General features: G+C 31.5%; 3 protein-coding genes and 1 pseudogene across 6 annotated transcripts; all 4 read right to left on the minus strand.

Moving 5' to 3' along the window:
- Positions 1-2,405: 2,405 nt before the first annotated feature.
- LOC114402662 lies at positions 2,406-3,568 on the minus strand (annotated as a pseudogene).
- A 1,378-nt stretch (positions 3,569-4,946) lies between these two features.
- On the minus strand, positions 4,947-5,810 carry LOC114402318 (3-hexulose-6-phosphate isomerase-like). The gene has a single exon (XM_028364836.1). The coding sequence runs from the start codon at positions 5,777-5,779 to the stop codon at positions 5,165-5,167; it is 615 nt and encodes a 204-aa protein (XP_028220637.1). The 5' UTR covers positions 5,780-5,810; the 3' UTR covers positions 4,947-5,164.
- Positions 5,811-6,188: 378 nt separating this feature from the next.
- On the minus strand, positions 6,189-9,918 carry LOC114402343 (protein phosphatase inhibitor 2-like). Of its 3 annotated transcripts, none has more exons than XM_028364869.1 (5): positions 9,857-9,918; positions 8,275-8,346; positions 7,974-8,086; positions 7,419-7,598; positions 6,189-6,712 (listed from the first exon to the last, which is right to left on the minus strand). In XM_028364869.1, exons 2-5 carry the CDS (start codon positions 8,277-8,279, stop codon positions 6,540-6,542), a joined length of 471 nt encoding a protein of 156 aa, XP_028220670.1. In that variant the 5' UTR covers positions 8,280-8,346; positions 9,857-9,918; the 3' UTR covers positions 6,189-6,539. The 3 variants fall into 3 exon arrangements, with proteins under 3 accessions (XP_028220670.1, XP_028220671.1, XP_028220672.1); XM_028364870.1 differs by lacking the exon at positions 9,857-9,918 and adding an exon at positions 9,696-9,835; XM_028364871.1 differs by lacking the exon at positions 9,857-9,918 and adding an exon at positions 9,656-9,753.
- Positions 9,919-11,062: 1,144 nt separating this feature from the next.
- LOC114402859 lies at positions 11,063-13,818 on the minus strand. 2 transcript variants are annotated; one of them, XM_028365542.1, is made up of 3 exons: positions 13,524-13,818; positions 12,014-12,150; positions 11,063-11,692 (listed from the first exon to the last, which is right to left on the minus strand). In XM_028365542.1, the coding sequence occupies exons 1-3, from the start codon at positions 13,613-13,615 to the stop codon at positions 11,466-11,468; spliced, it is 456 nt and encodes a 151-aa protein (XP_028221343.1). In that variant the 5' UTR covers positions 13,616-13,818; the 3' UTR covers positions 11,063-11,465. The 2 variants fall into 2 exon arrangements, with proteins under 2 accessions (XP_028221343.1, XP_028221344.1); XM_028365543.1 differs by having other exon boundaries at positions 11,063-11,677; positions 13,524-13,812.
- Positions 13,819-14,122: the final 304 nt, after the last annotated feature.

Genomic DNA, 14,122 nt, shown 5'->3' on the forward strand with positions numbered 1-14,122 from the left:
TAATGTTTCTTTTAATTACCTTTTCATTTTTCTAAAAAAATATAAAATAAAAATACAAAAAGGAAATAATTTTACTAAAAATAAATTAAATATCTTTAAATAATCATTCCAAAATAAATAAAAAGATATTACCCTTGAATCAAAATTATTTGAGTCTTTTAAGAGATGAGAGTACTCTAAATAAAGTAAGATGTAATATATATATATATATATATATATATATATATATATATATATTTTATCTTTTCTCCTTTAAGTGGCATATACTCAAATAAATATTTTCTATTCTTACATTTATATATGTACATATTGTATCATCCTATAATCACATAATAATATCTCAATGCAAAATTTTCAAGATATAATAACTCTTATAAATTATCTTTTTTTCATTTACTTTTCACATCATTTCTTTTTTAAAAATTCACATTTTACACTATACTTTAATTTAATTTATTTTTTTAATTTAATTTATTTTTTTAATTTTCATCTTCTTTATTTTTATCCTCCAAACCATACATAACATTCCTCTATTTTTTTTTCTTATTTCAATGCACAATACATCCCAAAAGTCACCTAATGTAGAAAAGGGCTTCACATCAAAGAGCGAGCAATGGTGTAGAGTTGGGGGGGTGGGGGTGGACTCACATTGAATTTCCAAATGAAGATAAGAGTGCATACAGTGTATTGCCAAACTTGGATTTCAAAGATTAGCCCTCCAACTACCTCTATGATCATAGGCAAGAGATTCATAACCCTTTACCTCCCTGTCTTTCTATTTAATCCTATTCGTCCTATAGCGTGCTATATGTTGATTGACATTAATGATAACATCATATCATATCATTTTTTTTTTGTACAGACATCAAATCATATACGCAACTATGAAAATATCACAAAAAGTTACTTTATCTAGTCTTCGCCTATTATTCTACGTATCCAGGCCACCATCATATAATCTTTGTGAGATCTTATCCAGAACTTGCATAAAATATCTTTCTTTTAATTTAATCCCTAGTAAAGTTTGCTAAGAAAACTTTCGCAGCACTTTAATGTAACGTCAAAAATAAAATCATCAAGCATCTAGCTAGCTAAGCTAGATGTATAATGTCTTGTTATCGAATTAATACTTTATTTAAATTCTTGCTCTTACTGCACATACGTGCATGCAAGCTTCTTTCTGAAGGAGAAAACCATTCAATAAATAACAATACCAACTAAATATAAGAATCACTAAAAAATAAAAAATAAAAACAGCAGCAAAAAATGAAAAGAAAAGGAGTGACCAAACATTGTCGCGATACAAGATAATGATTTGGATTTTGGACCAAAAGAAAAATACAAGATAAACGTTGAGAAGTTAAAATAACAAAAAATTAGAAACCAAAGAGAGACGGGAAAAGAATTGGTAATAAAAAAGAAAAAAAATAAATCCATAATCTTTCTTTGCTGGCAGATTCCCTAGGGGTACCCTAAACATAATTAATTCTCAATTGGTTCTTTATCATCCCCTCCTTCACCGCAAGCAACACTTTCTCTTCCATTTTCTAGGTCTGAGACACCCTGTGGGGACATACGTAAATCACCCGTTACTCCCTATATATGGCAACTTAATAGTGATATTTGGATTAGTCGGGAGAAAATCATTTATTTAAATTATATATTAAGAAGGCCTATGAAATGTGAAGGGATAAATCATTCCCAATTAATCAATATGTAAAAATAAAAACTTTTCATTTGAAGCCATTTTTTCAGTGTAAAATAAACAACGTAGGATCATTATCAATAAGTAATTGGAGGCATTAAATAAAGAATTTCATTAAAATGCATGGCAGTGTATATGCAATTCAATATACTTACAATAATTTTAAAAATTATACTTAACAATATATTTTTATTAGTTTGTAATGTAATTTTTTTTACACTCTCATGACATGAAAATTACATTCCTCAATAAATATCCAATGAGTTACATTTTAAGTTCGTATTTCAAATTTAATTTGTTGAAATCAAAATACGAGCTGTCTCCTCTCATTTATATTTAAGGACTTCAATTTCAGTACTGCACGAATTGTATTAATTTTTCCGGCCGTACCAAATAACACAAAAACATCTCTTAAAAAGTTTGGCTTACCTTTGAATATTATATATTAAGAAAATAATTTTAAAGAAATTTTTATTTTAATTTACTGCTATTATAATTCTTTTATTTAAATTATGTGTTTATTTCTATAATTTGAATTATGTATTCTTTTATTGTATTGTTCATGTACATGATTAGGCTTTTTTTATGATAGAAAAGAAATATTAACAATATACTTTATAAAATTTATTATTAATCATAAAATTCATATTGATTGTGTCTAAGAATAATGTGTTAGCTAGGTTTGTATATCTTCTAGGTATAAGAGGGAAAAAAAGAAGTTATCTTTGCGTAGAGAAAACATTGTTTTCCAAATATATACAGGAAGTGAAAAGATAAAACCACCCCAACATTAGCAAAATATCACCGTCGTGTAAAAGTAGTGGTATTAAATGAAATTGACAAGGGCCAAGTAGGGAGAACAAACAAAACGCCCCCCCACATTAGAATGGAGGAAAACGGCAAGGAACACATGCAAGCTAGGTTGTTCCGATTCTTCAGAAACTGACACTTCCAATTACAATAACTCACCTGCTCCTCCACCGCTGATCAATTCTGCACCTGATTTTTTGACGATCTCCTCTTCCTTCTTCTGCCCCTGCTACGACCCACTGAATCTGTCACAAAAAGGAAAAAAATAAATAATTAATGGGAAATGTGAATGAAGTACGTGGAGATATTTGTGAATTTGTGATGAGGATTGAGGAATATAAAATAGAAGGAAAGGAAGAGTTGGAATAATACTACTACTTTGTGTAGAAAATATCTAAGGTGCATATTCCGAAAATTTTCACGAATTACGATGTTGGTGTTGTTTGGTCAAACAGACTTGTGTTTGTGTGTCAGCACTACGCTACCTTAGTCGAGTCAAAGACTAATAATAATAATAATAATAGACAATGCATAAAATTTGTACTGTTTAAGAATCTTTTCATGTGTTTTTTTTTTAAAAAATTTCTTAACTAATAATCTAAACCTATTAGTGAGCAAGAATAATAATATCAGAAATGTACATCCAAACGCTGTGTTAGGATTTGATTCCCAGCTGGTAAGTCGTAAAATAAAAGAAAAGGAAGAAAGAGGGAAGTGAAGTGCGTGGTGGTGGGGGTACCTGCTGGTGCATGTTTCTTGGTTGTGGAATCCAAGGTGGATTCGGAGGTGTCGGGGAGGTAGCGGTCGAGGCGGAGGGGTTGGGGTGAAACGACGACGTAGTGGTGGAGCATTGTGCGGACGAAGGAGGCTTCCATGGTGTTTAGGTAGTGACGGTGTTTCTCATCGGTCCAAATCGACGTCGTTTCGGGGTCGTGGGTGGATTCCATTGCCTTGTGGGTGGATGCCATGGATACGGTGGCTTTATTAGTGCCCACCTGCTTTAGTTTTTTTTTTTTATATTTAAAACCAAAATATCTTCATACTTTCTTTCTTAACATTACTAATTATTAGTAATCAGCTACGGATCAATTCACCAACGACCCATGCCCAAAACCCAACATCACATCTCAAACACTGCCCCACCAAAAACTTTAACTTCTACATTTCCATTTTATTTTCTTTAACTTTTTACTTTAATCTCCATATACTCTCTCGACTAATTTAAAAATCATCTTAATATTGTTTTAAGGTGATTATCATTAAAAAAATAAATTTATGATAATATTCTTTTACACTATCAATTTATATACTGTTTATACTAAACCCGTTTGTTTATTTGTTTATTTATCACTAAGCTCGATTCTTAAGCTACAAATGCCGCCCCAAAGGTGTTCAAATGGGCTAAATTTAATTGTCCGTAAAAGCAAGCATTGCGACAATACATTTAGGTGTATAATAATTTTAGTTCAATTTTAATCAATCCAGAAATTTATTAGTTAGATATATGGTCTGAGCCATGGTGAACTTTGTACATTGTAAAACTGTGTATAATTATCATTTTAATTTATATTTTAGTCTTGATAATTTTAATTGATATGAATGATGTGTCGAATAATTTTTGTATTAATATAAAATTTTATCAAACACATTTTGTCAATCTTTAGGAAATTTCTGAATAAATAAAATTAAAATGTAAACGGACAATTACAGATTGTGTCAATTGTTCACTTCTTACTTCATAATAGTCTCGTGTGCCTAAAATACAAAAAAGAAAATAGTCTCATGTCTCATGAATTTTCTAGAATAAAAATTACAAAGTAATAGGATTTTTTTTTATCATTTGTTTTTATTTTTGTAAGTATCCAATACAGTAGATACTCTTATTTAAAATATAGTTAAATCCTAACTCATATTTCTCTCAATAAAAATTCAAATCATACTTTATTATTTTGTGACAGATTAACCTCTTTGATAAAACCAACTTTGGTTGTTATGATTGGTAGCAATGGTAGGAAAATTATTTGGTCAGAAAAACAATATTTCACTAACTTAAACATCCCAATAAAATTTATAACGTGACATTTATTGACCTCTGAAAGGAACGTGTGTTTGGTGAAGATTTTCCCAGAGATTTTTTAAAATTTAATAAAATTGACAAAAATAAATAATTGCTTTTTTTAAAATAAAGTAAGTCAAGCAAGACAAGGTGAAATAATTGAAACAAATATCTAAAACGGAGGTTAAAAAACAAGGTACGAAAGAGATGTGAAGAAGTTTGGTTGATTTATTCATTGAATGTGACTTTTTATTCGTCGTAGTTGATTTATTGTAGAATTCATCAATATGACGTTGTATCTAAATTCTTTGATCTTTTTGAAGGGATTTATATTCTTTGATTTGTAATAAAAAAACACACAATTGCACTCTGAGATAATTAATTAAAATGATCACAATTTCTCCTTGAAAAATATTTTAACATACTGGATCGCTGATATTTCAAAGGAATTTTACAAAAATTCAAACAGTTAAATCCCCGTACAATTTTTCATACAAAATTTGTGTAAATAGAATAATTTTCCTGGAAGAAGATATAACGACCACATTCACTCGTTACATAACGCATAGCAAGATCGAACGGCTGATATAATTTCATTCGAGATTAGTGTGGCGCGATCGAACGGCTTCAGGGCTCTCACCCAAGGCCTCACCCAACTTGTAAACAACCATCTCAAACAGAACAAACAGCGCCCCTTCGTACACACTTCCCATCGGAAGCAACGGTCGAGATTTCGCGTCCCTTTCTGCGTCCGCATCATCGGCCATGGTCTGCGCTGCCACGTAAGCCACAGCGTTGGCGTGTTTCACGCAAGACCCTGTCTCGGGCTGGGCAGTGAGGAGCAGCACCCTTCCGCCGTTGGAGCGCGCCACCGCGCAGAGGGCATCGACGGTGGAGAATCCGCCGGGGCCGGCAGAGGCGATGAGGAGGTCGCCGGCGGCTATGGGGGGTGTGGTCATGTCGAAGACAAAGTGGGCCGAGAGGCCCAGGTGGAAGAGGCGCATGCAGAGGGCCTTGAGCATGAGGCCCTCGCGGCCCACGCCGTATAGAAAAACGTTGCCTTTTTGAGAGGCAACGGAGGTGAGTTCGGTGACTAAAAGGTCCAGTGGGGCCGGGTATGGATGGGTGGGCTTTGAGAATATGGAAGCTATTTGGGTGCATATTTGTGTGCCCATTGAAGCTGCTTGGGAGATAGAATTACAAGCCATATCACTCTTCTTCTCTAGTCACTCTGAATAATGGATTTTTGGCTCTTTATATGCGTATGATTTTTTGGTGTATTGCGACTTGCGAGGGCCAAGAAAAAAATGAAAATTCTTTTCTTCTATAATTTATTCTTTTAAAAAAATTATTCTCCCGGATTTGCATAGTTAAAATTTCGTAAGTTTTTTTTATCAATAAATATTAATGATTAAATTGTTAATTTTTGTTAATAAATCAAACTCATAACATTTTTTTCCCTTTCTTTTTAAATTTTAATCATCCAACCAATTTTATATCTCCTAAAATTTCCTAGGCACAAGCATGGATGATTTGGTAGCTTCAGAAACAGACAATTCCTCCAAGAGAATATATATATATATATATATATATATATTGTTGATTTAAGAATCAATATAATTTATCCAATCATGCAGCCTTAATTACTTAAATGTCACGTTTGGAGTGTTACATCTTCGTAATCATCACTCTTATAATCTTATCACCAGAATGTTTGTCGCTTGCCAAAAGAAATCTAATTTGGCATATTACAGAGTCTACAAGAATCATGCAAGTTCAGATGAACATACCGGTGAAAAACAAAAAAGAAAAGATATTTTACACACAAAAGACACAATAAATACAATAAATCCTTCTGTTATTTCCATCCCCGCCTTACACAAAGGCTGATGAAACTAGAGTGGGTTTTATTTGATCATGTAGGAAGCATTTGGTTGTAGGCATTGATTGGAAGACACTTTTTCTCCTTCACGTAGCACTCATTGGAGAAGATGAGTCATTTTTCTTCTCCTCGATGGTAAGCTCAGCATTATCATCCTCGTCACTTCCATCCTCCAGAGAAGCCTTTTGTTGCAGCTCTTTGACTTTCAGGAATTCATCATAGTGGGCCTTTCTGTGCTCTTTAAAACTCAAACTTCTATCTGTTTAACAATCAAACAATATTCCCAGTGATGGAAACTGAGTTAGGGGCAGTTATGACAGTTACCAAGGAAAATAATCTAGGCCAGAATAGAATAAGTAATCTATCAATACAAAAAATTACTCCAGATCCTTGAATGATTTCCCCCATAATGGAGAATGAAAAAAAATTGCCCAGAGTTTCTCGGTGAGGGCCAAAGATACCTGATCTGTCCTAACTTACTCACAGACCGATAAACTTTTGTCTAATATTTACTAAATTCACTGTACTATACAAGCATTCCTTGTAGCTGTCTTGCACAGCAAATTTAAATTAACTCCCCTTTTTTACACTGAAATCTCATTAAATATCATGTCAAAATTAAACAGGTTGACTTATCTCCACCTTATCCTTCCATGTCACACTTAATTTATACCAAGTAAGGAAATAATATGATAAATTAACAACAAAGCCTTATCTCCCTGGGTGAGATTGGTTACATGGATTATACATACAATGTCATTTGACTCAGTTAAAAACTAAAGTTTCAAGAAATGTTATTTAGCATGAAATCCCTCAAAAGACTTAAATTATTGGTAGGAAAAATTGATCATCAACACCAAAATTCTCTCAAGTGCAAGAAGATATAAGAAATAATGATTGCAGTAAAAAATGAAAAAAAAGGTAATGATTATTGTTAGAAACACCAAATGACAACCTAACATTACCTTCCTCATCCTCTTCAGTTTCTTCTGCCTCATCCTCAGATGATGTCCAGCCATCAGATTGTCTAGTTCCTTTTCTGTTACAACATGCCCCATTCTTAAAACCAGTTTGTTCAGCATTTGCTGAGTGATCTTTATCACCATTATATTCGTCAAAATCTCCTTGTACAGGGGACGGAGAACCTAAAAGATTGGGTTATTTGTATGAAAAATAGCTTCATATAAAGCGACTTATAACATTGAGCTAAAGAGTAGTCTCGAGAATATAAAACTACAAACAAGTATATTCATCAAACTCCATAACAGAGAATTGCATTAAACCATTAAAGTAGTTTTTAACATATAGAAACCAAAGCAAGTGCAAGACAAACTAAATTTTAGAATTTAATAAACGCTACAAGAGTAAATGCAATACTAGAGTTGAAGGTAACAAAATATCTCATTTTTCCTGTTAATAATATTTCTATGGAAAGCCACATCCATACAAACATACTTATTCTGATATGTGCAAGAAAGTTTACAAGGATAAATGCAGTTTAACTGATCTTCTTTACATACTGTCATCATCAATCATAGGATGATACGGGGTCTTAGGTTCAGTGATTTTTTGCCTCACGGGCTTGTTTGCTTCAATTTCTCCAATATTATCCTCATTCCATCTTACACGTCCCCTGCAATGTGAAAACAAAGGGAAGACACATAATATTAAGATTCATCAGTTCATCTCAGAGGAACAGGTTTCTCATTATGATATACAGTATAAAATGATCTGGAGTATCCAACTTTCAATCAAATGAAAAAAAAATTCGTTTCCCAAATCAAATAAGCAAACTAATATAAACCAGACTGCTAGTATTACTTCATTTTGGCAGATGGAATAGCTCTTCAAACACCAAAAGTATGCAAATCTATCCTCAAGTGGCTTGGTCAACTGGCAAAAAATAATAAGTTTGTAAGTCCTTGAGGTTCCAAAGCAAATCATGAAAGAAAAATAAAAAGAAAAAAAGAGGAATGATGAAGGAAAGAGCAAGCAAAATCAATAAAGAAACAACACTCAAAACAAGTTAAAGAATGCCAAAGCAGTTATAAATATATACATCAACTGAGTATTTGATGAAGCAGCAAATGGAATACACAAGAAAACCAAGCATTCCAACAGAAAATAACCCAGCCATATCAACTAACAATTATAGATTTTCTGTTTACATACTAACATTGACAATTATTTAAATAGAAGGCAGTGCATGTGTACAGGAAGAAAAACCACACGGTTGATCAAATATGTTATAAATAAGACAAAGGACAATAAGTATTGCACTACCAGATAACATTCAAAATTTACAAATTACAAATAAAGTGAAATTAGAATTTGGACTGGCAAATTATTTCACGGAAAGACTGAGGTAATAATACAACCATATCTTCAGCTACAACTTCCAGTGATTAGTAAGGTTTTACTGCTGCAGCCATGAAAATTAAAGGAAGATGGATTATGTTTGGATTGATGGAAAAGGATGAAATGGAATGACGTTAGTTTTCATTTCATTCCATTCCAACCAATCTCCATCCCCACTCCCCAAAAAATAAAAAACTTGGGGATATGGGATAAAACCAACTTATTATTCATTAATCTTCCTAATGAAATGTACATCATCTCATCAACAATGGTATGGGAATGTTATTTTATTCCATTCCATTCCACCCACCATAATTAGGTAAACACTTTTGCACGAACTTAAAGCTCTACTCATCGAATCACATGAATCCGAAACTCCAGGATACCATCAATTAGTGATATGTTGCAACTATAAAATGAAATCCAAAACTTTGATCGCTAACAAAATTTTCCAAATCCGCGAAGCACAGTTAGGAATCTTTCAAAATTAACAATATTTCAGCAACATAAAATTAGCAAAATGGAAGGGATTGGGCATCATATTCCGTGCAGACAAAAAAAGAAGGGGGGATAAGGAGAAGCGAAGCGAAAAACTACCACAAAGAAAGAGCAACTTCATTATTACACGGTTAGAAATGCAAAACATCTGAATCAAACACTAGAATTTAGAGTCTAATCCGGGTGAAGAATAAACAACTAAAGCCGTTCAAGCACATACAAAACAATGCCAATGGCTGTAGAGAACTTCATAAATCATAACCAAATAGAAAATGCAACATTTCATTCTACTAATCAGCGCGTTTTATTGTTGATTGAATCATCTTAAGAGGAAAATGAGGTTTACATAAATTAAATGAAAAAATGGAGATCCGTGGCCAGAAAACCTTCGATAATTTTGATAGTCAAATTGAAAGCATGGAAGTGTACCCCAGGCAACGTCTAAAATCAATGAGAGACAAACTGGTGTTCCGTTTTTTTTCGGGAAATTGAAAATCTAAAATGTAAGTGGAAAAAACACGAGAGAGAGTGAGAGAGAGAGCTATACCTTCAAATCCAATTGCGGTGTTTAACTGGGTAGGAGAAGTTGCAAACTAAACGCTAATTAAAGTATAAAACCGTTAAAAAAAATAGGTTTAATAATAGGTAAAAAAAATAAATTAAAATGTACTAAAAAAAGATCACTTGAAAAAAAAAATATAAATCGTAAAATTATAATGATGAAATCACTGATTTAACAAAAAAATAAGGATAAACATACACTCACTTACTTCTTTATTTTTTTCCATTAATATATTTAATTTAGATTAAATTATAATTTTATCTTGTATAATTTTATTTTTATTATTTTTAAATTAAAATAAATAATTTTAATTTTTCCATCAATTTATGGTCCAAAATCAAATATTAACTTTAATATAATATATTAATACTAACATATTATTTGTGTAAAAGGTTAAATAAGATGAATATAAAAAAAAAACTAAATAGGAATAAAAAGATAAAATAATAAACTATTAAAAATCTTAACACTAACATATATTTACATAATACTTACATGATAAAAGGTTAAATAAGATGAAATATAAAAAAAAATCTAAATAAGAATTAAAAGATAAAATAATAAACTATTAAAAATCTTAATAGAAGATGAATTGATCACCTTTTATCTTTTTTTATTTTATTTTTTCTATCTCTTTGTTTTTCTCTTTTAAGTTGAATATAATCAAGGTAACTAATATTCGAAATATTAAAATTCATTCAAATTTTCTACAAATGTTTTCAGTTTTTATGATTTATTTTTAATTGTTACTATCATTTATTCTAGTTTTCACCACAAATTTTCAGGAAAAAATGCATTAGTAATATAAAACAATCTTACAATGTTATTTGATCAAATCATCATAAGGTAAATTTATTAAATTTTTCAATAATTACCTATTTACATCATCGTAAAATATTTTTAAGTATTTTTTTTTTGTTTAATAAACTTGATACTTCAACCCAAATATCACCACCATGCATTTATGAACCGTTGTTTTAAGAAAAAAAAAAAGGAAGTAATTTTCTATCGTTATTCAAATAAGGTTAGAAGAGAAGACAAATGTTGCACGAACTAATCACCTAAACTTTAGTTTATATTCAGACGAAAATCAGTTAAAGAACTTAACTTTAAAAACTAACTTTTTTTTAAGTATTATGGGAAGTTATACTTAAATATATAACGTAATAAAGTAATCTTTCTAAAAAAATATATAAAAATATGTGTATCTCAACTAAGTTACAAGAATTAATGGATTGAAGTAAGATAAAGTTTTATAGCTTGCTTAAAGACCAGCCAAAAGGGGCACGATAACAACTTCTACAATGTACACAAAACTAGAATTAAGAAGACATTTGGGAGTTTTTGTAGTAGGTTTCAATCGTAACTCCAGTAAGAGTTTGTAATGCAAATGCAATACATGGGTCTTTTAGTAGTTCTTCAATGGCAAAGTCAATAGAATAATCTAACTTTCCATAAACCTTTACTTCATTTTCAAGGGCTCTCATATGCTCTTCAAAAGTATTGTCAAATTTGCTATTACTTTCTGGCCCACCTTCAACTGCATCAAATATTTTAGTAGGCAAGCAACAAGGGTGTTCATCCATGTTTGTGATCATTTTACTCTCACATGATTGATTAATAGCAACTCGCCTGAATCTGCTTGTCTTAAGTTATCAACCTTAATTCCGGCAAGACGCTTTGAACCACGGCGAGGCAAATTGTACTCCTTCTTGTTGTATTTGCGCTTTCCATTTTGAGCCTTTTCAGTTTGAGGTTTTGACGGCGTATTTTCTGTAAGGTGTTTTTCTGGGGAAGCTCCATTATCTGTGCAACAGGAATCTAAACCACTTTCAGCTATGCCAAATTTCCTATGTAATAAACATAAATCATATGCAATATATGTTTATAGTAGTCACATGGATAAGAACAACTGAACAACCATTGACAAATAAAATCCCTAAATAATATTTTTGTTTCCTTTAGATAATGAGAGTTCAACACTTCACTTTGAATCAGAATCAGATACAAAACTTTACTGTGTACACATAATGTCTTAATTCCAGGAGTAATCACAAATTATTTGCGAGAGATAGTTTTATAGTTGAAGTTATTACTGTGAACTTAAAAAAAAAAGGTACATTGCTAAGAGTATACACTGACCAGAAAGATGAACAGAGATGGAAGTAGATGCTCCTGCATGTATAGGAGTTGGGATCTTATTGTCATTGACTAATGCATCCAAAGTTGAGCTTTGATCCATGCTAGGCGATGATGTTGGTTTCATGGTTCCACTATCACTGCAAGGTAGAAGAAAAGTTTCAGCAAGAGGAGATAACTTAGTATCACATTTGGTCGGCAAATAAAGAATATCATTAACATAGGTACAAGGGATACCCAAACCCATATACAAAATATGATAAATCCCTCTAAACAAGACCTCCACCTCAAACTGGTTATCTAATATTTTTGCAACTAATTGCATAAATACACAATAACCAGCTGGTTGTAAAGAAAAACAGAACTCCAAAAAAATCCTTCCACACCAAAACAACCCAACGAACGTATCAAAGGGAAGTTGATTCAAATTAAGCACCACAAACCCGTGAGAGAAGACAAACGCCTGGGTTGCATTGCCAAGAAGAAAATGGGCAAACAAAATCCTTCGATGATGGCTTTAGCCATGCCCAAGAGAAACATATGACATCATTGAATATACTGTCTATGTTAGCATCAATTTGCATTATGAATAAGATGGGTGATATAGTGCTCTGTTCTGGTATTTATTAAAAAAATTTAAGGCAAGATAACCAATAATATCCAATACGTTTCCCTTTTGGAATTAAAAAAATCAATAAGCTAATGAGGAATGTCACAAAAACGTGAATTATTTTCATGAAACTATCCAAGACAAATGTCAAAAGACCCGATGGCTTCATACCATTAACAAACCTCAAAATCTAGATTTAACAATTGTTGGTTCTCGTAAAAATAAAATAAAATTGTTGGGGAAACAAACTTCATACAAAACGACGATCAAAGAATAAAAATATACGAACGACACCACACAAAATAGCAGAAAACCACAACATTAATGTAGTTCAGCACCCTTTACCTATCTTACCTATGAAAGAAGACTTCCTTTACTTGATTCTCTCACGGTTATGCCCTCTTCTTCATATTAGAATTTTTCAGCTCAATTTTTTTTATTTATATGTTAGTAAATATTGTTTTATAATTTAAAATTTATAAATATATATTACTTATATTAATTCTATTTTATAAAATAAAATATTTATTTAAGGAGCTGTTACATAAAATTAGATTTCTTATATTTTCTAAGATTTTAGTGAGAGAGTTGATGATTCATGTTTTTTCATTAAAATTATTTTACTTATTTAATTCAAGGTTTTACATTTTTTTCTTATTTATTTATTTTAATTTTTCTAACATTATATACCTTTCATCTTAATCATAAAAAGAAGAAATAAATCTCTAAAATAAAGATAACATCTTTAAATCTAAAGATCTAAAAGATTATGTAAAACTTTTAAATCTAAAGATCATAAAGATTAGATAATATTTTTAAATTAAAAAAAAAATCCTAAAGTTTTGAAATTAAAAATTAGAATCGTTCGCTCAACAATAATCTGTCGCCCATGCTTATACTTACTTGAATGACGGGAAAAAACGCAGCCAAAGCCCATGTTCGTTGAGTTCATAGAGAACATGCAACTCGCCTTCGCATTTGGTGAATCCCGTCATCGTCGCCGGCGCACTCACACGGAGTCCTCATCGCCGGCGGCACTGTTTGTTGCTCTGCACTGTATTTTCTCGATCTCATCCCAAATCAGCAGAGTGGGTAGGGGGAGAGAAAAGGTGAAGTGAAAAAAGAGAAGAGGCTTGGGAACGTTGAAATGTGCGTTTTGGGGGAAAAGAAGAAACGCAATGCGTGTGTTTTTTCTTTTTACCACTGGATTTTTTTTATTCTGTTTTAGGGTAAACTAAAAACTATATTTAAAATAATACATCTAATTGAGGTACATTGATACAATTAATAATACTTAATTGTGTTAAATTGATACAAACCAATCATAATTTATTAATAATACTTAATTGTTAAATTTGTTTAGATACTGTTTTGATGTGAATTCTGATTGTATTTCCTCGTCTCCCTTGTGCATCATAGAGATGAGGGAAAACTAATGAATCAACAATCGACGCAACTTAGAGATGAGGGAGCGATTACAAACAGAATAATAATTTATGCAG

This window comes from Glycine soja, chromosome 20 (assembly GCF_004193775.1).
Source record: "Glycine soja cultivar W05 chromosome 20, ASM419377v2, whole genome shotgun sequence".
Lineage (NCBI taxonomy): Eukaryota > Viridiplantae > Streptophyta > Magnoliopsida > Fabales > Fabaceae > Glycine > Glycine soja.